General features: G+C 40.9%; 2 protein-coding genes across 3 annotated transcripts; one reads left to right on the top strand and one right to left on the bottom strand.

Moving 5' to 3' along the window:
* Positions 1–86: 86 nt before the first annotated feature.
* tbc1d31 (TBC1 domain family, member 31) lies at positions 87–12,702 on the bottom strand. 2 transcript variants are annotated; one of them, XM_005743251.1, is made up of 23 exons: positions 12,306–12,702; positions 8,302–8,442; positions 7,967–8,082; positions 7,471–7,649; positions 7,144–7,295; positions 6,906–7,065; positions 6,468–6,668; positions 6,172–6,345; positions 6,005–6,099; positions 5,780–5,926; positions 5,174–5,307; positions 4,784–4,917; positions 4,486–4,665; positions 4,160–4,392; positions 3,970–4,042; positions 3,751–3,830; positions 3,524–3,659; positions 2,845–2,937; positions 2,361–2,489; positions 2,092–2,247; positions 1,283–1,352; positions 1,034–1,204; positions 87–778 (listed from the first exon to the last, which is right to left on the bottom strand). In XM_005743251.1, exons 1-23 carry the CDS (start codon positions 12,374–12,376, stop codon positions 624–626), a joined length of 3,180 nt encoding a protein of 1,059 aa, XP_005743308.1. In that variant the 5' UTR covers positions 12,377–12,702; the 3' UTR covers positions 87–623. The 2 variants fall into 2 exon arrangements, with proteins under 2 accessions (XP_005743308.1, XP_005743309.1); XM_005743252.1 differs by having other exon boundaries at positions 6,005–6,084.
* Positions 12,703–13,849: 1,147 nt separating this feature from the next.
* derl1 (derlin 1) lies at positions 13,850–19,365 on the top strand. Its single transcript, XM_005743249.2, has 8 exons — positions 13,850–14,202; positions 15,629–15,740; positions 15,853–15,917; positions 16,553–16,579; positions 17,111–17,206; positions 17,385–17,437; positions 17,555–17,665; positions 18,776–19,365. The coding sequence occupies exons 1-8, from the start codon at positions 14,050–14,052 to the stop codon at positions 18,915–18,917; spliced, it is 759 nt and encodes a 252-aa protein (XP_005743306.1). The 5' UTR covers positions 13,850–14,049; the 3' UTR covers positions 18,918–19,365.
* The last annotated feature ends 2,711 nt before the right edge of the window (positions 19,366–22,076 follow it).

The following is a 22,076-nucleotide window of genomic DNA, read 5'->3' as shown; positions in this document are numbered from 1 at the left end:
ATTAAAGTTTGTTTTTTAAAAATACATCACTCTGATAAAGAAAGTCATAATGACACAAAGATCAATGCAGATTTTTAAATGTTTTTATGCAAATAGATTTTAAATAAAGCAAATACAAAATACATTAAAGTAAAAAAGGACTCATGTAAGAACTGCACATCTGTTAAAAACATGACAGCAAATTTAAACAGTTTATTCTTCACTATGGACTCTGCAGAAGAAGCGTGTGAGTCCGTTACACACAGTACCGAGAGTATGTCAGATGGTCGTACACACTGCTTAAAGAAAAATAGTCAAAGCTGGTTTTTGAGAGAACCACCCAAACATTACAGGTTGATGTGAGCAACAATGTGCACATGACATGAAGCACAAACAAAGCCAGAAACTGAAATAAACTGTTTCTGTTCTCGACTGGTGTTTTGCTAAAACATGAGTTTTCATGAGGATGAAGAGTGGAAGCTGTTTGACTGCATTTGTACTTTAAGGTGGAGGGATGGATGGCAAAAACATTCTTTGGAAGCAGTTAGCTCATCGGTCTGATTCACTGTCCGTCTGTTCCAGAGGTCTCGAGATAAGAATATGTTTCTGTGACTCTGTGAAGTCAGAGTTTGAGGGAGTTGTGGTCACTGGGAGATAGAGGACAGTGTGTGGACAGACTGTGAGGAGGCAGAGCTGCCCTCTTTGGCTCTTGCTGCCAGCTTCTGTCTCAGTTCTCTGATTTCCTTCAGCAGTTCTCTCTCACTGCTGTCCAGCTGGGCCCGACCTCGGTCCAGTGAGACTGACAGGAAAAGAAAGAAAGGATTACTGATGCAAAAACACATTTGACAAAGGAGGACAGAAGGAAGGCAGCTTCACAGTTTGTAGTTGTGCTCCAACACTTGACAGATTAGTAACAGATTATTATAATCAGATTATAATCGTGCGGTGGTTACAATAGATCATTACTTGAAATACTACCCAGCTTTGGTGAACCGATGGGGAAATACATTTTGCCACTTAATTTTTAAAAAACATGGTGATAACAAGGACTTACAGTTGGTGGAGGTGCTCTCTGAGGGTGAGCTGCTGTTCAGACACAACACCTGACTTCCTGCTGGTCTCGCAGTGGTGAAGGAGTTAGTCCTGACAGGAGTGACAGCACCGTGTCTGTGTAGAGGGTCTCTACTCAAACACGGTGACCTTATCCTCGTCTGCCTCTCACCATCTGATAAACAATAAATACACTGAGATGAGTCTGAATAATAAGTGTGTGTGTCTGTGTGTGGCAGTGAGGCGGTAATACCTGTAAATGCTGAAGGGCATGGTTGGTGATGATCCTGTAGCAGAGCTCTGAGAGTCATCACCTCATCCCACTGCAAATTAACAAGCAGTCATTCTTTAAATGAACAATGCTCACATTACATCAGATGATGATGACAATCAACTGGGATCACAAAGACTTGTCTTAAGGTCTCACATAAAAGCCCAATAAAAACTCATATATTCTGTCACTTTTCAAGCCGACACATAATAAAAATCAGGGCTGCAGCAAACAGTTATTTTAGTAATCAAGAATTCCACTGGTTATAAATAATAAATAAGCACTCTCAAGTACAGTAATGTCAAATAAAGCATACATGTAATCTAAACTAAGGCATAAAATAAAATTCCCATTACTCTATTTTCTTGAAGGGGGGACTTTCTGACATTAGGAGGCAAAAAGAGACTGGATAGATTTGGTGTGTGCTCGTGTGCCCTGTGCTGTGATACCAAGTTGTTGTTATGATGTTTTTAATAATAATTCAGTGTGCAGCCTAACAGCCCAAGGTCAGTGGCTTTTTACTGGTACATTTTATCGGTCTTTATAAAAAATCTTTTATTTCTATTTTATGTTTTTTTTTATTTTACTTTATAGAATTACAATATAAAATATTTTATTTTTCTGTAAATCTGAAAAACAAAAGCCTTGAAATAAATATGGTCTAGTACACCCCATGCCGCCCTCCCCCATTAATCAGTACTTCAAGTTTTACTCAAGTTTGTAACACAAGTGTATGTACTTCTTAAATACAGAATGTCTGTATTTTTGCCAGCTCTACATGTTGTTCTCACCTTCCTTCCTGCCACATCTCCCACAGTGTCCGTCTCTGTCAGTCCCTCTCTCGTCCTGTCCTGCTCAGAGTCCGCCTGCTGCAGGCGTTCCCTCACCTCCCTCCAGTCTGACTCCAGGCCCAGCTGATGTACCCCTCCGAGGAACTCCTCCCGGCTCTGTGTGTGTGTTTGTGGAGAAATATGATTTAGGTGACTCTACTGCTCCTGTTGAAAAGCCAGATGGACACACGACTTCATGTTTGACAATTACACTGGAATTTGTAACTAGCCTGCATGTCTTCCTCAGCGTTACGCAGCAGCTCTGTGTAACTCTCTCCCTCTCTTTCCGCCGGCCTCGTTCTCCTCTCCACTTGCTCCTCGTCCTCTCGTCCTGCACGCTCCTGCTCTTTCAACAAACGCTGGGACAGTGGTGGAAAAACCATGAAAGAAAAGCAGCAAAACTGATTAGACAGTGGAACTTTTAATAACAGTCACAGTGCTGGGAATTATATAAACATCTGTGAAACCACATTTCACAAGACTTTACCCAAAGCGTAACAGGTCTCATGCTTGAGTGATCTTAATTGAGCATTTAACTGGAAGCTGTAACTGTTTCGGCTATAACCAAAACTTGGTTCGTGAAACACATTTTACTTAGAAATTGTTTTCCAGGTTAATGAGAGTCACTATTGGAAAGAAATGTACTAACACAAAGGGAAGAAGTGCAGAGTGAAGGAGGTGAGGCTGGTAGGGAGTCAGGAGGGTGTTCGTCACCTGTTCAAGTTGTTTTCTTTGAACCTCCATCTCCATCTGTCTGACCTCGAGATCCTGGACTGCTGCAGCTGTCTCCTGGTCATAAAGAGTCATCTGCAGCACAAAATATCAACAAGCACATAAATCTCTGTGACAATACACTGAGTCACTTTGGTGTTCCAGTCCATTACAGGATTTATAATGTGCTAAACTTCCACTATATGAACCAGATTACTAACAAAGTGAAGTGTACACATACACATCTAAACATTAACATCCATCCATCCGCTTATCCTTTTCAGGGTCGCGGGGGGTGCTGGAGCCTATCCCAGCTGTCATAGGGCGAGAGGAGGGGTACACCCTGGACAGGTCACCAGTCTGTCACAGGGCTAACACACCTATGGGCAATTTGGATTTATCAATTAACAATTTGGATTTATCAATTAACTTGGACTGTGGGAGGAAGCCGGAGTACCCAGGGAGAACCCACGCAAACACGAGGAGAACATGCAAACTCCACACAGAAAGGCCCTGCTGGCCTGATGGTGGGATTGAACGCAGGACCTTCTTGCTGTGCGGCAACAGTGCTAACCACTGTGCTGCCACGTGCTAAACATCCACATTACACAGAAGAGATAAATCATTGAAACTTGAAATCTACCAGTATATATATGTTTTATGTGTAACTTGCTGCATTTACCTTCCTGCTGATCTCCTGGTCTAGTCTTTGTATCTGTGAGGCTCTCAGGTCCTGCTGGTGTTTGAGAAAGCGTCTTCTGGTTGTGTCCAGCAGCTCTAACTCCTTCACCTTGAGCTCTCTCTTCATGGCGGCCAACCTGAACAACACAGCACAGTGTCACCAACCCATTCTCTGAACTCCCGTCATTCATTTAAGTCATACTTCATTTTCAAAGGTGCAACGTGTACTTTGCCCTCTGCTGTGTCAGTCTCTCCTCTTCCTGTGACAGAATGTTTCTGCGCTGTTCTTCTGCTTTCTGCAGCAGCTCCTAAAACAGATTCAATTAAAACAGTGAAACTGATTCCCTTTATTTCCACTTTATTTTAAGTGTTTGTTTGTGTTGAACGCCGCACAGTCTGAGGATTACAGTAATATACTCCTTTCAGAATTCGGAAAAATGAATCTACCTGTTGTGCATAAAAGGCCTCCTCTTCAGCCTGGCGACGTAAAAAATCTGCACGCATTGCTGACACCTCCTGCCTGAACACACACTTACATGTTATGCCTTCTTCCTCCCTCCTTATATTAAGTTTTAATATTTACTATTACAAAAAACTTCTTTTTTCTTTCTTTATTATTGTTTTGTTTTAATCTCACCTCTCTCTGAGATACTCCATCTCCTGCAGTCGAATCTTCTCCTTCTCCCTGCTTTGGTATTCCACTATGAATTCTGGGTAATGATTGAACACAGGGTACTGGCCTTTGGTCAGTGGTGTAAAGTCAGAGAGCATGGCTCTGGGATGGATGTCAGCTGGTGTGCTGCTCATGAGTCGGTAGGCCTCCTTTACCATTGCTCCAACATCCATGTTGTTACGATGGTGGAAGAAATACTACAGAAGAGGAGAGACAGACAAGTTCATTATGTGTCAAAATTTGTATTCTCCTGGATTAGATTAGATGAGAAAAAATGATGGGAAAAGTACCTCAAAGTCTTGCTTCTGTGAGCAGAGGAGGAGAGGCTCACGGCAACAGATGATGTAAGCCACACAGGCCATCAGCAGAAATGATGGATGGTTGGAGAAAATGTTGTCAAACAGTTTCAGCCACTCATCCCGAGTCAGAACCTCTGAGAAGAAGGTCTCCAGCAGGGGCCACACGAAGAGCTAGAGCAAGCGGGGAGAAGTGTCATAAAAGTGCAGAGAACGTGTGATCCCACTGAGCGCGTGCAATTTTATGGCACATTATCTGACAGCCTCTCTGTGGTTCTGCAGCTTCTGTTACCTGCGAAGTAACGCCACAGTCCACCAGGTGCTGCAGCAGCTCTTTGTCATGATGAGCCAGGACATTCTCTGCCATGTTCAGGATATTCAGTGGAGGGTTGGGGAAATACTCAAACCAGTGCTGGCACCAGTTCACTGCACAACCAAACAACTGAATCAGCAGAGATTCCTGTGAAAGGTTCAGGTTGACTAAAAGAAAAGAGGACTTTTGCATTTGGATCAAATTTATATAGCAATCAGAAGTGTCTGTACACTCTGAGCAGCAGTGTATTTTGACCTCATGATCTTATGCTTGTAGCAGTGCCATTCTCAGACTGATCAAGTTTTCAAATGTTTGCCGATGTAATATTGCAAAAACACACAGCGATGATGGAGCTCTGTAAGAAAATACCTATGACAGTGGCCACCACTTCGAAGCAGAGCATCGGATTGTTCTGGAAGAGCTTGACAAAAGGAAAAGCTACCAGAGGAAGGTATTCCACCTCTCCAAAGATGGCTGCCCAGTGAGCTAAAGCAGACAACACCCTGTGAAGAAGACAAAACAAGCAGTCACAATGTTTTTGGGTCCAACTATGCTGTATGCTCATTAAACATACAAATCTGGCGGTGGTGGTTCTTGAGTTAACCCATTAGTGCCCTTTTACACACGGAGGAAAAGTTCCTGTTAAGGTTTCAACATCGAGTCTTCTATAGTTTTCTTGACAGTAAAACTGGGTCAAGATGGACTGAGAGACACCAACACTTGTGTATGTTTTTGATTTGCCTTTTTGTCCTGTCTCGCACTCTTTTCTTTCCTCTCACCCCCAACAGGTTGCGGAGGATGGGAGTTTTTCCTTCCCATTGTCGCCAAGTGTTTGCGTGATTGTAAAGGTTTCTTTCAAATAGGTACTCTATCTTTACCCTCCAAAATAAAGCGCCTCGAGGTGACTGTTGTTGTGACCTGGTTCTAAATAATTAACACTGCATTGAATTGGATTATATGCGTGAGTGTGAGCACCTCTGCAGTCCTCTCAGCAGTTTGTGACTTTTGATGGGGTATTTCTCATGCAGAGTGAGGAAGGCTGAATGTAGTCCTTTGTCTGTCAGACTGCTGTATGCTGCATGATTCTCTGGCAGGCACAGCAAGGACCGCCACACAAACATTCTGCAATGCAAATATAGAAAATTACTTATTATTTTCCTACATGCATGCCTAAATCTTCCTGGTGAAAGTCGTGTTTACCTGTATTTAGCTGGGTATTCTCCAAATGCCTTTAGCAGAGCCACCAGTCTCTTCTTATTTAGACCAGCTGGAAGTTCATTCTGTTCACAAAGAAACTAAATTCAAAACAACCCTTTAGCTTACACAGTCATTACATCCACAAAATGATGTGTGTTCTAGCAGTTTACCTCTTTATCCTCAGCTGTAGTCCCAGCAGGAGGTCTAAGGGTCTTCACTTGTGTGCGTCTGCCTGAACTCTTGGTTGGTCTTTGAACAGCCTCTGACCTTACCTTGACCTTTAGGTTTGAAAAGTCCTGATCAGCTTCACCACCAGAGACTACTGCCACCTGAGAGGGAGGCGGCTGTGGAGAGTGCCAGGGTAAAACAAACAATCAAACACACACGCGCGCACACACAAAATTTCCAATCAAGACATGTGGTAACTTTTGGTATGAACCCTATTCATCACATTCTTGCTTGTCACCTTGTTTAATTCCTGCGTGAGACTCTGGACGCTGTAGATATTGACGCTTCCATTATCCATGATCGCCACAATGTGTCGGCCGTTAGGGCTTACTGCCACTGTAGTGATGGATTCATCATGGGAACCCACGTGAAAGAGAAGCTTGCATGTGTGAATGTGGATGAACCGCATCACACCATCCTGGCTCAACACACCCAGTGTCTATAAGACATCAAAGTTATAACCAAAAAGGAAACTGAGAAATTCAGAGGAAATGTACAAATTAACAGCATATAGCCATATTAGTTACATGCCAGTTAATTTTCTCTTCAATGTACAAGATATGAGATTATCTTAAAAAAAAATCTACTTGAGGAATAATTTTTGAGAATGTTATTTTTAACATGAAAACAAACAAACTGGAAAAAACCTAAACCCTTCTGGTAGTGCTCTTTGTACCTGGCTGGCTCCTCCGTCGAAGCTGTCGGGCAGGAATTCCAGCTGTCTGACAGTTCGAACCTGCGTGGGCATCTGAATCACCCTGAGCAGCTGTTTGGTGTCCAGACACCACAGGTGCATCAGGTTGGAGCGCCCACCTGCTGCAAGGCTCTTACCGTCACTGCCAACACAGCACAAGTATGCATTAGAGACTTTTGTAAGGGGCCGTTAATGAGTGGCTGTGAGATGAGAGACCCACCGTGTGACAGCAAAGGCCTTGTAGAAGATTCTGGGTCCACAATCGGGAACAGGGAGCTGGTATTTGCAGAAAAGTGTGTCACTCTCCCACGCAAAGATGGAATCATCACTGAAACAGCTGAGGATGGTGTTGCTGAGAGGCAAGAAAAACACCTGCAATGCAAACAACACCTGACGTGGTCAGTCTACAGTGTGGATGTCCATTTATATCAAATTAGTGCGTCTCGACCTATAGCACCTAGAACAAGCTCCAGCTCACCTGCAACCATTAATTGCCTAAGCAGAAGAAAATGGATGGATAGTTTGCAGAGCATGTCTGCATGCTCACCCTCTGTATGCCTACAGACTGCCTGATGTTGAGCTTTCTCTTCCTTTGGAACGTGTCCAGGTCCCAGAGCTGCGCTGTGTCTGAGGATGTGGTGATTGCATAGCGGCCTGAGCTGTGGACGGAGATGGATGAGACTGCTCCCTCGTGACCTCGCATCCAACTCACCAGCTGCTTAGTGTCTATGTAATTAACCAGAACAAGTTAATTTGTAGTTCAAAAGAAGAAGCAAATTACACATTTTGGATTAAAATGACCAGCTGCTACTGGGAGAAATGAAAAAACCCGCAGAGTGCTGGCTGGCTGTGGTTACAATAAAGAAAATCCTTTAAAAAATTTTTGTTAAGAATAAAATTACAATTCAATTTTATTTATATAGCACCAAATCACAACAACAGTCACCTCAAGGTGCTTTATATTGTACGGTAGACCCTACAATAATTCTGTACAATGAACTACAAATGAAAAACTAAGCAGCACTTTATGTGTGAGGACGTACCTTTGTCGAAGCATTTAATAGTGTAGTCAGCCAAAGCCACGAGGAACTCTGTAGTCCTGCGGAGGCTAAATGCCAAAGAAGTGCACGCCTGTCCTGTTTTCTGCACCAGCCGAAATCTATCCCAAGAAGGAGAAGAAAAAGAAAGAAAGAAAATCAAATAAATTTCAAAAGCATCAAAGGTTTTAAGACTCCATTCTGAATATATTTAATATTCTAATTCAAAGGAAGAACATTTATGAATCAAACAATCCTGGTTGATAAAAGTAAATCCTAAACAATACAGAATTCTGTACATTTATATACTAAATAACCAAGTGTCCCTCATAGCCACACACCTGTTTCTACTGATGTCAAAAACATAAATGTTGCCATGGTGATCCCCAGCCAGGAAGGAATCACCAGTGGTGTCGAAGGCCACGTGGAGGAAACGCACCGTCTTGGCCTGCTGAGCAGTGCGGACCACAGTCACTAACACACTGAAAAAGGCAAACAAGGCACCTCATCAGAGACAAAATAGTGTCTGAGTGAATCATCGCTGCTCCCAAGTGGTCACCTAGAAAAAGATCTACTACGATCTCTCTGCACCTGTGTGCATTAACCACCTGAGGTCTTACTTACACAGGTGTGGGATATGAGCTATGTTAACATTACCTTAGGAATAGAACAATTTCTCACTGGCACAGATTCTTTATAAAAGAACTGAAATCAAAATCAAATTTCATCTCTGGGCTCCTTGATGGTGGTGTGAGAGAATGTTAGAAAGAAAATGAGTGAATAGATCATTCTTGCATTATTTAATATTTTCTAAAAAAAATGACCTAAAAATGAATGATTAGCAACAAGGATTCGACCTAAATGAAAAGAACAAAATTTTTTTGTTACTAAATATTATATAAATTTTGCATAAATTTCGTTCACAGCAAAACATGATCAACTAGCACGAGACATTCAAAGCATGTTTTCTGTAAGAGAAAGAATTTAACTATAGAATTTAACAACCCCAAGATGACATATGACGACCTCCCATGAACCCTTAATGGCGAGTTATGACACGTTAGTATACATCAAAGATGTGGCGTGACGACCATGTGATGTTTCCAGTTTTCTTCAAGGGCAGCTGCAGAGGCAGAGACCACCCTCTTTAACTTCTGATGCACACTCACTCGTTCTGTTCTACAACCAAATATGACAGGAAGCAACAAAAGACCTCCAAGGTTTTACTCCTAGTAGGGTTTCAAGGACTAGAGAGTTAAGGCAAGGCAGGCAAATTTATTTGTATAGCACAATTCAACAACAAGGTGATTCAAAGTGCTTTACAGAGACATTAGAAACAAAAACAAATAAAAAGCATGATTTTAAATTGATTAAAACAAGCAAACAAACAAACTAACTAAACACACACATTTCACACCTGTTCGCGCGATCTGAACCCTTATCGTAAGGGGAGCTACCAGTCCTTCTGTGGACGAGCTACTTTCTATTTTAAATTCCCTGAATTTAAAATACTCTCTAGACCCAGTCTAGACCCAGCTGGGGAGCTACCCAGAGCTCTAAACCCACTTAACAAACAAACAAACAAACAAACAAACAAAACAGTATATAAAATCAAAACAGATAAAATCAGAACAGTAGATAAAATCAGTAGTTAATGTAAGTTTTGAAATTTAAGCTTAAAAGTGTGGATTTGGTGCTTTATTCAAATGCAGCTGAGAATAGGTGAGTCTTCAACCTGGATTTAAATAAACTGAGTGTTTCAGCTGATCTGAGGCTTTCTGGGAGTTTGTTCCAGATATAAGGAGCATAAAAGCTGAATGCAGCTTCTCCGTGTCTGGTTCTGACTCTGGGAACTGATAAAAGACCGGATCCAGATGACCTGAGGGATCTGGAAGGTTCATACTGGGTCAGGAGGTCATTGATGTATTTTGGTCCTAAACCAGTCAGAGCTTTATAGGCCAGCATCAGAACTTTAAAGTCTATCCTCTGACGGACAGGCAGCCAGTGTAAAGACCTCAGAGCTGGATTGATGTGGTCCACTTTTTTGGTCTTAGTGAGGACTCGAGCAGCAGAGTTCTGAATGAGCTGTAGTTGTCTGACTGATTTTTTAGGTAGACCTGTAAAGATGCTGTTACAGTAATCAAGCCTACTAAAGATGAATGCATGGACTAGTTTTTCCAGGTCCTGTTGAGACATCAGATCTTTTATTCTTGAAATATTCTTGAGGTGATAGTAAGCTGATTTTGTTATTGTCTTAATGTGTTTTTCTAAGTTTAGGTCTGCATCCATCACTACACCCAAATTTCTCGCCTGGTTTGTGGTTTTTAGATGTATAGATTGAAGTTCTCTGGTGACCTGTAATCGTTTTTCTTTGGTGCCAAAGACTATTACTTCAGTTTTGTTTTTGTTTAGTTGGAGAAAATTGTGGCACAACCAGTCATTGATTTCCTCAATGCATTTACCAAGAGCCTGTACAGGGCCTCGGTCTCCTGGTGACATTGTGATATATATTTGTGTGTCATCTGCATAGCTGTGGTAGTTTATTTTGTTGTTCTTTATAATCTGTGCCAGTGGGAGCATGTAGATGTTAAACAGAAGGGGTCCCAAGATGGAACCTTGGGGAACTCCACATGTGATACTTGTCTGCTCAGATGTGAAGTTACCTATTGATACAAAGTATTTCCTGTTTTCTAAGTATGTTTTGAACCAGTTTAGTACAGTTCCTGAAAGACCTGCCCAGTTCTCCAGTCGTTTGAGTAATATGTTGTGGTCAACTGTATCAAATGCTGCACTGAGATCCAGTAAAACTAGGACTGACATTTTTCCACTGTCTGTGTTCAGACATATGTCATTAAACACTTTTGTCAGAGCGGTTTCAGTGCTGTGGTTCTGTCTAAAACCTGACTGGAAGGCATCGTAGCAGTTATTCTGTTTTAAGAAGTAATTGAGCTGTTGAGAAACTGCTTTTTCAATGATCTTACTTAAAAATGGGAGATTTGAGATCAGCCTGTAGTTTTTCATTTGTGTCTTGTCAAGATTGTCCTTTTTCGGTATAGGTTTGATTACAGCAGTTTTTAGTGGTTCTGGAAACACACCTGACATTAAAGAAAAGTTGACGATCTGTAACAGGTCTGACTCTAAAGTCTTTGAGACCTTTTTGAAAAAACTTGTTGGCAGGACATCTAAACAGCAAGAGGAGGAGTTCAGTTGACCTAAGATGTCAAGTTGACCTAAGTTTTTTTAATTTGAAAACAGTCACTGTGCGTACTACAAGAAAATATTTTTGTGTTTCTGTGTGTGGAGTGAAACTAGAACTGAAGCAATGTGCAAAGATAAAGCAGTTCAGAAACAGGTATAAAGATAAGGTTTTCGTTAGGTATAAGAAAGAGAGAGATGTTTGAATGTCAATGAATGTCTCTGGTTAATTAGTTGGTACTCCAGGTTTATTCAGATTTTGCAATCAACACACCAAAATTGGAGGTATTTGGATTTTGTATTTCACACAGTGTATGTAAATGCAAGTAAACGTGAAATTATAAATATGTATATTGTTGTTATTGAGGTTAATATCAATAAAGAGGCGGGATAAACAATAATGGATTTACTGGCAAAGAGTGGGGTTAAATAAGTGTGCACTTCTTCCCACTCTTTTGGATATGTCAACTAAGTCAGCCAAAGTGAAGCAGTGTATTTTGCATGACTTTCTGTGTACTGCTTCCATGTTCAAAAGAAACTGAACTCAACAGCAAACAAATAAATGCCAGCTCAATGAGATTTTTTTCCTGGATAAATAAAGGACTAATAATAAATAATTGCCATAGACAATTTCATCCATGTCTCATCCATGGATGTTTGATTGGGGTGAAATTTGGGGTGAGGTCACAGTGCACTAGTCACAACATTTTATATTCATGAAGCCAGTCAGAGACTTGTGAAGAAGATTTTCATTTATTTATTCAAAATTTCCTTTAATTTGATTCACATTCAAACATAAATCATTTGTAAATCTGCGATTTGCTAGAAGTACAGTTAAAGTTTCATAGTTTTCTAGGATTACTGCTGCCTTAATGAACTAGTAAAACATAACTAATTCTTTGATTGCAATTAGCAAATAAAATAACTCATCACAACAGTAGTAACGAATCAGTATTCGTTATGTAAATACCAACAGACAGCAAAAATACTTAAAGTAAGAGTGCCAAAATACAGCAATCACGGGAATACAGACTGACAACTTAGAGCGCTATGTGTAATAAAGATGCCCCGCATGTAAATGAGTCCGTGCAGCATCAGCTGCTGACAGTCTGAGAAACTAAATAAGACTTTTTGTGAAAATTAAACCTACCTCTTCCCCGGTGTTGGTTTTCGATGCCAGATTTTACCCTCCTCTTTGTTCCCAATGTCCGTCACCTCCATTTTCAAAAAAGTCCACACATTTCAGGAGGTAAATTTACAAAACACCGCTTGAGTTAACTTAATGTCACTATGATATAGCATGGCTTCCCCGCTAGCAGGTTAGCCGGCTAATCTTTTTACAGGCGGGGTAAACAGCGGCAAATTTAAAAGAGTAACATTGACGAAGTGCGGTAATGAGAGAAACCGTTAATGCCCTCGATTAAGGCTTAGCAATGTAATTCAGATTTAAGTAGTGCCCTAAAGGTTTAGCTGACCCCCTACGAACAGGCTGTATTCACTTGTTATTGTTTTGTTTATTTTATTGGTTGGGTTTAAGAACAGTTATTTTGTCGCCCAAAATTGACGAAATACGGCAGAAGGCGTGGCCAAGGAACATGAACGCGAGGTTTTTTTCACCCCTGTAAATTTCTTTTTCCACAAGACCCAGAAAAAAGTGAATATTGAGTAAATTTTTATTTAAAAATAAAATTGAAAAAAAAAATACGTGACGTTTATTTATGTATTAGTGTATATTTGTTTATTTTATATATTTATTCATACATTCATCTACATCCACACAATAAAGCTCCGAGTTTTTCAGTTATTCTTTTTATTATCATAAGTTTTCTTATCTCATATGTCAGACCTCCAAAAGCCATTCTAATACTTAAGTATGTAAGTAAAATATCCAAATCCTTCACCCACTTCTTTAAAGGCAGAGTGAAAGATAAAAGGTAAACTCCAGCAACTGAACCCTGAACTGAACTGATAATTAATTACGATTAACTGATCGCCAGCACTTTTTAAAAAAGCATTATTTCGTGCCCAGTTCTCTTCTTGTGGTCTGTTTTTAGATCTCCACAGGGGGCTGCGAGAACGGCGTCGTTCGGCACGCCTTTTTGTGTTGCTGGCTGCCTCTGGATGGTCAAGTGAGCGTGTTTGCAAATTTCACAGGAAGTGCAATAAAATGTAAGGCAAACAAGATATTGTTAGATACTGAAAACACATCCGGTTTAAATTGTTAAATTAAGAGCTTTTTATAAACGAATTTGGTCAATATATGTGCAAGCACACACGGGTTGGCATGTATTTACACTTTATCGTCAACTGTGCACATCCTTAATATTATAAATGACCCCACGAACTGATCATACTGCCTAAGGACCTTTGTAACACTTTTACACAGCGCGAACAGGAATGGTTTCTCTAAAATTCTTCATTTTATGTGTGTATCCAATCACAAGTGCTGTTTTCTGCAACAAGCGTTTAACTTTAAAATGAAAGCATTCCAGTACGCTCAAAAATGCGTAATTTTCCATTATTTGCCTCGGATAAACGTAGTTTGTTAATTGGTAATAATAATTTAAATTATATTTTTGATTTTATTTGTCTCTAGTTCAGTAATAGTCACATAGTAAGTAATTTTTTTTAATTTTTTTATCCAGTCTGTGGTAACAGTTGTCGAATTGGGTTTTACTTTGGAAAGCTAAACCGGATGTTTCCTTTCTGATGTCAGTGGCTTCATCGTATTTTGAAGCTAGCTCACCGTGATTAGCCACGTCATGTAAACTTAACAGTGGAGCAGTTGTGATATAAAGACAGGAAGCAGTCGCTGATTTGGGAAGGACTTTAGGGAATTGTTAAAGAGGAAATTTTATTTCAGGTCTCAAAGTTGGCAGTAATCCTATGGAAAGATGTCAGATATCGGGGACTGGTTCAGAAGCATCCCTTTCATCACCCGGTACTGGTTTGCTGCCTCCATTGCTGTTCCCCTTATAGGCAAACTGGGATTGGTTGATATCAGGAATCTCTTGCTATTTCCGGAGATGATCTTCAGCAGATTTCATGTGAGTGTTTCTTGGTTTTTGGTAACTTGTCTGTCTGTTGGATTAGATAGCGGATAAATGCTGAGTTACTGTCTTTTGGAAACTAGGAGTTAGTTAGCAGGTGGCTAGCACTGCTAACTCAGGAGGCCTGAGTGTGGGGCAACCAATGAGAGGGCGAGACGCAGGAGGGTGGGACTTCCGGATGTTGTCAAAATGCTTGGATATGTAGTGACGCTGAAATGTAAACCAAATATGAAAACAAATACATATTTTTTTATAATTTAATTACCAGAGAAGTATAGACATGTTTTATTTTAAAGTATTTGTTGCGGAAATATAAGTTAGTTTTAGTGCGCTCTCGTCCACAAGGTGGAGACATGTATTGCAGGGGATGTTATGAAATTAGGCCCTCAGGCACTGTGAAGGCCTCTAAGTGGGTTCGTGCAAGCTTAGGGCATAGGTGTAAATCAGTAATCAAACACAGCTCAGGGCAAAGGGAATCGGTCAGTGTGATCACTTTAAGTGCTGAAAAGTAGCTACCAAGTAATTCACTTCATATCAGTTCTAGTACTTAACTTAGAAGGACATGTCATGATTTCCACCTTCAGTAATTCGAAATGTATCTCACATCAATAGTTAAGGGATAATCTGAAGAATATTAAATATAAATAATTACAGCATTAATACAGTACTTTGCTATGTACTTTGTTTGCAGTGGTATTACTGTGTTTTCTTAAGTGAAGGAATAAGCTTCTTTTCACTGAACAATCCATGCACCTTCTGGGATTATTGGACTTTCTTGCTGTGGATTATTAATCTTAGGACATGTTGATTAAAACCACAGTTAATTTCATTATGTAGGCAGCCTATTGTATGGCTAATAAAAGAAAGCAAAATAAACTGAAATAAAAGTGCAGTAGTGCAGAGTCAGTATACTATATATAACCCCCTGATCTTTATGAGCCTATAAAATGTCAAGTTATAGTTAAGATGGTCACGCAAGCTGTGTGAAAGCATTGAATATGAGACTCTGTTGATTGAAAAGTTATTAACCTTTTGTCAAGTCCCAAACAACAAAATAAGATTTATTTTTCTTTTTTTTTTGTTTGACGGCACAAAAACTGGATAATGGTATGATCAAACACTCCTTTAAATTGTAACTGCATCTTGTCTTTTGCCTCCGGATTAATGGGAATTTAACCATTAATTCCCATTATTTTTTTAAATGTGGTATTGATTCAACTTCTTTTACCAATTTTCAAATATTACTGTGAGGAAACACACACTCTGCAGAGGAATACCACACAGGAAGTAATAATTTGCAACCCACATGAGACTTAATGTGTTACAGACTTGGTGGTGAACATCTGGATGTGCAAACAGGCACAGCGACGTTGATGTCTTACTGATTTTTCTGTTGGGTTAATAACTCTTCTGCTTATTTCAGATCTGGAGACCAGTGACAGCCACTCTTTACTTCCCAATAACTCCTAATACCGGCTTCCTGTACCTGGTCAACCTTTATTTCCTCTACCATTACTCCACTCGGCTAGAGACAGGTAAGCTCACCGGCCTAGGCGGTTTATAAACAAACAGTGCTCTTTCTAGCATCTTGTTTTCATTTGTGTCATCATCATCATCTTCGTCCTGATTTTCTTTTTCTTATACCAGGGTCATTTGATGGCAGGCCTGCAGACTATATCTTCATGCTTCTCTTCAACTGGATCTGCATAGTTGTATCCTTTCAAACTGGCAATTCCTGTTTTAAAATCTCACATTTTAATCTACCTAACAGGAAATCATTCTTTCATCATCCAGCTACGTCCCTGTTAGCCTGTTTCCCACTCTACCATTCATTCTGACCCCTCCTGCATTTCTCTTTCATCTTCTCTCTGCCTCTCTCTCGTTCGCTGCAGCAGTGTGCCATGTCAGGGTGGCTCTGTGCCAGGGCCCAGTGTCAGTCTGCCCCTGCAGAGCAGAGAAACCTAATCTAGGTCACATGCAGCACCAGCAGTACACTCAGGCCCACATCTCAGCTCTCTGTCTTCTTGTGAGAGTTCAGCTCAGATTGGGTGTTTGCTGCTCAGACATTTCTCCTTTATATGGGAAAAGCAGCAAAACTCTACCTCATCCAAACAACATGTTCAGTCTTTGTCAGTTCAGCTAAATGGTGAGAAAGGTTAAAAAAAAAAAGTGTGGGTCTCCCATGCCAAGGTCAGATGCCTTGCTCAAGTGGAAACGGCAGAGGTGACTGGCACCTTCCAAAAACTGGTGTAGGGGATTTGAACTGGCAACCTCCTGGTCCCCAGCTGTTCTAATTGTACAGCTCCAGCTGTGATTCTATTGTTGTCGTCCTTGACTCAACCTGCAGATAACCGGGCTGCTGATAAACATGCAGGTGAGCATCTTCCTCGTCTGTCTCTCTCTCTCTGCATGTAGACTGCTGTAGCGTCTATATAAAGCATTTGTTTACAACTGTCCTTTGAAATCTTAGGAGTGTTTCATAACACAAGACACCCACTTTAAAAAGGAAAGGTTTACATTTTGGAGAAAAAAAATAAACACTGCAGAGACGCTGCCACCTGCTCCTCTAAAGCTTACTAATTTATGCGGCATTTCACAAAGCGTATCCAGACCATTTCTTTCTGCTCCTGGCCAAGAAGTTGCATTAGGAAAAAAATACAATTGCACAGATTAAAGAGCAGCGCATTAACTATTAGGTGTGCTAGTAAGTGGATTTGACTGTCTTTGGACAGAGCCAGGCTGTTGTGTTGTTTGATGGTATGTGACAATGAACTTGTGGTGGTCGTGGGATGACAATGTGCAGAAAAATGAATCAGACTTACATAAACTAGATGTTTTGCAAACGTACTGTAAAAATACTCCTGGCTTGTTGATTGTGACTTGCTGGTTTTGTTCATCTTTTCAGCTGCTGATGATCCCGCTGATTATGTCTGTGTTGTACATCTGGGCTCAGTTCAACAAAGACACCGTGGTTTCCTTCTGGTTTGGAACGCAGTTTAAGGTACGCCCATCAAATGTTGAATGCTCTATCTTCTTGTCAGGTTCACGTTTCACAGAAATATCAGAAAGGATAAAATACACATAGTTCCACCAATGACGTAACTGTGACGGTTTATGCTAACTCAGCATAAATAATTCCAGGATTTTTATGAACACAATTTTCTGCTGCTTTGTTCTAGGCTCATTATCTACCTTGGGTCATTCTGGCGTTCAACTTTATCATCGGAGGATCGTAAGTAACAAATTTAGATCAAAGCCTTTAAATCTGTATTCCAGTCTGGGGAATAACTTGTACTAACTGTGTAATGGTGTTCCTGTGAGTAATCTTCCTCTCTTTGTTCTTGTGCAGATTTGTGAATGAACTGACAGGAAACCTGGTGGGCCATCTCTACTTCTTCCTCATGTTCAAATACCCCATGGACCTGGGAGGACGCGCCTTCCTCTCCACGCCAGAGTTCTTGTACGTTTGTGTGCACGCGCAGCATTTCAGAAGCGCCGTTTTAGTGTTTAAGTGTTATCACTGCATTTACTGAAGTGCACTCAGCTTTAAAACAACACTATGGAGCTTTTTATTAACACATCGCCTGTCACAATCCAGAGTTTAAACTCTCATTTATCTCGGTACACTTGGAGAATCTGCTGCTTTAGCCTTACTTTGTGAGAAGACTTAGTTGTTGTGGCTCTTACAGCAAATGTGCATTCCTGCCTAATGAGTCAGTTTTACAGTTTACTTCTTTGCAACTCTAAGACTGTTTTATCAGTTAATGTCATGTTGTAATTGTCACTGGTGGCCACACTGATAACTAACAGGCAAAGTTATATAGTCTTTTCAAACCAGCAGCACAAGGGGTAACCACAACTGTAATGACATGGGGTTTGAAAGTGTTTGTTGCTCGTCCTTGCAAGGTGCAATCATGAAGTCATCTGTGGTTTTGGCTCTTTAGAAGAGCTGCACTGCTTCTAGCAAGGCTCCCATATTTAGATCACTCTCTGAAGGTCCTAATCGGACCATGTGCAAGTGAGCATGACTCAGAGACGCTGAAGGAGATTCAGTCATGCACACATGGAAATGGCCAGACTGTCACAGAATGATTCAAATGCAGCAGTGGTGTTGGAAACATTGCTGCACTGCCTGAGGAGATGACCACGAAGGGGAGAGTGGTCCTGTTTAAATTGGGTACTGTTTATTTTTAATGATAGGGTTGTATTTCCACAATTATGAAACCCTCTGTTGCTCAGTTAAAATTTCAAACACAAACTGATATCTAAAGTGTCTTTTCAAAGGGTTGATTTTACCTCTGATTTCCCGTCCAATCACTTATTTGAGTCAAATGTTTGAAAATTAATTTCCCGGTGGAGGGGCTGAGGGTCTGTCACAGAATCATGTAACAACAAAGTCAAGGCAGACAACAAATTATCAAAAAACCGATAACACAGATATGTTTGTGTGGTGTAGCTATGGGTGCTTTTGTCACATTTAAAATTTATAATGCTAATTCTTCTCACCAAAACCAAACAGATTTTGTTGCTTGATTGAGTTCAGAGATCACATTTTAACATCTCTCTGCAGGTACCGGTTCTTTCCTAACAGGAGGGGAGGGGTGTCCGGATTTGGAGTCCCTCCGACCAGGAGGCAAGCTCCCCAGGACAATGCAGGGGGACTCGGAGGACGTCACAACTGGGGGCAAGGTTTCCGACTTGGGGGCGAATGAGAGAGAACTGCACTCTCTCAGCTGCCAGAAGAGCTGGGCAGCTGTTCTCAGATTTAAACGCTTTCTTCATTGAATTTGTTCTTGTTGAATCTTGAGACTTTAAATTTAATTCATGGTTAACTTTAGAAGATACAACAGGATCAAATTTGAGAAGGCACGCATTTCACTGCCCTGCACAGCAGGACCCGGACTCTGGCTGTAGGCTCTGTTCACTAAGTAAAGTCAGCTCTACTTTTACTACTGGAAATGTGTCCATGTTAGGAAGATAGAAAATTAAATTGTTCTCTTTTTTTTGTTTTGGTGATTATTCTTGACTGCCGCGTCTATTTTCTTCTTTCTTTCTCATCTTCTTCTTACCATCCCTCTTCCGCCTTTCTAACCCACCCTGCCATTGGACTGTCAAGATGAGAGATGTTGCAGCTGCACACCAGCACGCTGTGGATTTCAACTCTTGTGTTCCTCCCCCTCCTCCTCTCACTCTCTGTGATGCCATATCAGATTACATTGTAATTACCAATGCACTGGGAGCGTGCTCCCAGCAGTCCCCTCAGCAGAACATGGGCAAAGCTATTTAGAGAGCACTGTCTCCAGGTCTGATTCTACATTGGTGTGAAATGTTTGTGAGCCTCTGTGGCACAGACCTGGATCTTTTACTGATTTCATCTGAAAAAAAAATGAGGTAAAGATAGGATCCTGCTCTTTTTTTGTAAATATAACAATTGTTTATTGAAAGGTTGAGTGAGTCAGTGTGTCATTGTCTTACTTATACAGGAGACAACCATTCAGCCAATCAGGTGCCAACAAGACATATTGGAAATCACCTTAATATAATAAAACACACATTTTAGCACTCATTGTCAATATTTATCCATCTGGATATTAACTTGGAAATCATTTGCTCCCTAAATATCAGGAAATAGTCGGGGGAAGCAAAGTAACGTTTACAACAGCCACACGTAGTAAAGTCAAAACTCTTTGTGCAAAAGTCTTGAATTCCTGATTTCTTTATATTTTGCTAGGAAAGTGGGTGCAGTGATTTATTACAATGTGCAAACATACATGGACACGCTGTATTTAAGGCCAAAAAAAAGAGAGTAGTTGTACAGAATAGACTTCAGGGATGGTTCTCCAGACTTCTTGAAAGGATGTTGAGGTGCGGGCTCTGGCTCTGATGGTGTTCCATTGTGTGGTTTTTTATCCAGGTATGATTTTACTGCATTTGTAAGTGTTTTTGTGATCATTATGCTGAAAATGGAGTGATTGCCAATCAGATGCTTTCCGTATTCTGTTACATGAGGATCAACGTACGTTTCTGTGTCCATTAATTCTGACAATATCTCCAAAACCACTGGCTGATGTGCAGCTGCACCCCGTGACAGAGCCTCCACCGTCCTTTACAGATGGCTGTACACACTCACTGTTTTACCTCTCTCCATCATGGCAATGAACAGTTTGAACCAGCAATTCATTTCAAATTTGGATTCATCTCTCCATAGGAACTGTTGCCAGATTTTCAGTTCATTTTTTGCGTAATTCTGCATGTCTCTACCTCGTTTGTTTCCCTTCCCTATAAATGGCTTTTTGACAGCCATCCTTCCACGGAGAACATTTCTGATGAGGTTTTAGTGAACAGTAGATGGATCAACTGAAGCATGGTGCATACATGGTGCTAGGACCAGCACCAAAACCTCATCCCAACTCTGTAGCATGGTGGAGAGAGTACATTTTGTGGCTGCTGGCCTGGAACATTTGCGATCGCCAAGTGAAACAATTCAAAATTTTGCCAGGAAATGTTACAGAAGACTATCAGAGCAGCAGTCACTCAACTGAAGGTACAACAGAATGGTTAAACAGGGGGAAAAACCTGATCTTGATTTAAATTCTGTGGTATGACTTGATGAGGGTTCTTCAGTCAAAACACTCCAGAAATATTGAAGTGAAACAGGTGTGGGTGGGGTGGGGTTCTTCTAAATTCCTTCGCATCTTTGTACACAAGCTACAGCTACAGACATCCTTTTCCCCCAGCCCACACAGTGATAGCCCAGTTCATTTCAATGCAAACTCCCTACAGTCAGGCTGTGTTTGCAATTGTGACTTAGATGAAGATTAGACCACATTTTATGAGCACTGAATGCAGAAATTCTGTTAATGCCAAACCTTCACAAAAGGCTTTAAATTTGGTGTTTGTCACTTACACCGGAAGACCAAGTGAAGGCTTTACAGTTGGTTGTGTTTTTATTGAGTTACAGCAGACTGTAAGTAGAAAATGAAAATACAAGCTGTATTTCATACTAGCAAAAAAGAAAAAAACAAAACAAAATTACAGTATCCCAGATACATAACTGAAAGTGAAACTAAAGCAGTAGCAGCAGCAACAGACATTCAGCCAGCGCACAGCCATACACCTGCTGTTAAACCGAGGGTTAACTGAACTTTCTTTGACTGCACAAATATTTAATATTTATTATTAAATATTTATTTCTTTTAATCATTCTTGAAAATGAGTACGAAAAAAAAAAAGTTGAAGTACATGCAAGTATTTCATGACAGCTTTGGGTGCTGTGACATTCCAAATGTCTGTCTGTACAGAAATCAGCTGAACCCGATCTGGCTTTGATCAGAAGAACCTACGTAATCACCAGCGGTGTGCTCACAGATCGCAGCTGAGCAAAGTGGATACCTGACACGGCTCAAGTAAAGGAGCTTTGATTATTGTGTGCCATGCATTAAAAGGTTTTTCAAAAATATGCTTTTGGCGTTTTCAGGCAAGTTTTTAAAAACACTGGACCGCTAAGCTGAAATCCTCAGCCCGGCTGTGCTCTGCCCACTTCTGAGGCCGACGGGAAACGTCTGATAAGAGAGCTGAAAAGGCAGCACGGTGCGATCGAACAGACACTCCGCCCTCCGCTCGGTGGAGTTAATCAGGAACGTGAACATTCTGTTTCAGTGTCTTGGACATGCCTCGGGTTCTGACGCAGGAGCGAGCCGATGAGGAAAGATAACAGAGTTTAGGATGTACGGAGCGTTCATGCATCCACCCTAATGCGGTTAGTCTTGGTCTGTGGCTGTTTGTGTTCATTCTCTGGTCTCCCAGCGGTGAAGCTGTAGCTGTGTTCAGTTTGCCCAAAAGAAAAAACAAAAAGATACCATCACTCCTTC

The sequence above is a fragment of the Pundamilia nyererei genome, unplaced genomic scaffold (genome assembly GCF_000239375.1).
Source record: "Pundamilia nyererei isolate P.nyererei 1_Seehausen unplaced genomic scaffold, PunNye1.0 scaffold00129, whole genome shotgun sequence".
NCBI lineage: Eukaryota > Metazoa > Chordata > Actinopteri > Cichliformes > Cichlidae > Pundamilia > Pundamilia nyererei.
This window is presented reverse-complemented; position numbering and strand designations above follow the sequence as displayed.

What these genes read in the sequence shown, in the direction of transcription:
- tbc1d31 (XM_005743251.1), bottom strand. Translation starts at nt 12,376, where the DNA reads ATGGAGGTGACGGACATTGGGAACAAAGAGGAGGGTAAAATCTGGCAT. An exon ending in TCACGCAGGAATTAAACAAG is followed by an intron (nt 6,346 to 6,467) that starts GTGACAAGCAAG and finishes CACTCTCCACAG; the next exon opens with CCGCCTCCCTCTCAGGTGGC. An exon ending in GAATACCCAGCTAAATACAG is followed by an intron (nt 5,927 to 6,004) that starts GTAAACACGACT and finishes TTTGCATTGCAG; the next exon opens with AATGTTTGTGTGGCGGTCCT.
- derl1 (XM_005743249.2), top strand. Translation starts at nt 14,050, where the DNA reads ATGTCAGATATCGGGGACTGGTTCAGAAGCATCCCTTTCATCACCCGG. An exon ending in CTCCACTCGGCTAGAGACAG is followed by an intron (nt 15,741 to 15,852) that starts GTAAGCTCACCG and finishes TTCTTATACCAG; the next exon opens with GGTCATTTGATGGCAGGCCT. An exon ending in TCAACTGGATCTGCATAGTT is followed by an intron (nt 15,918 to 16,552) that starts GTATCCTTTCAA and finishes CTCAACCTGCAG; the next exon opens with ATAACCGGGCTGCTGATAAA.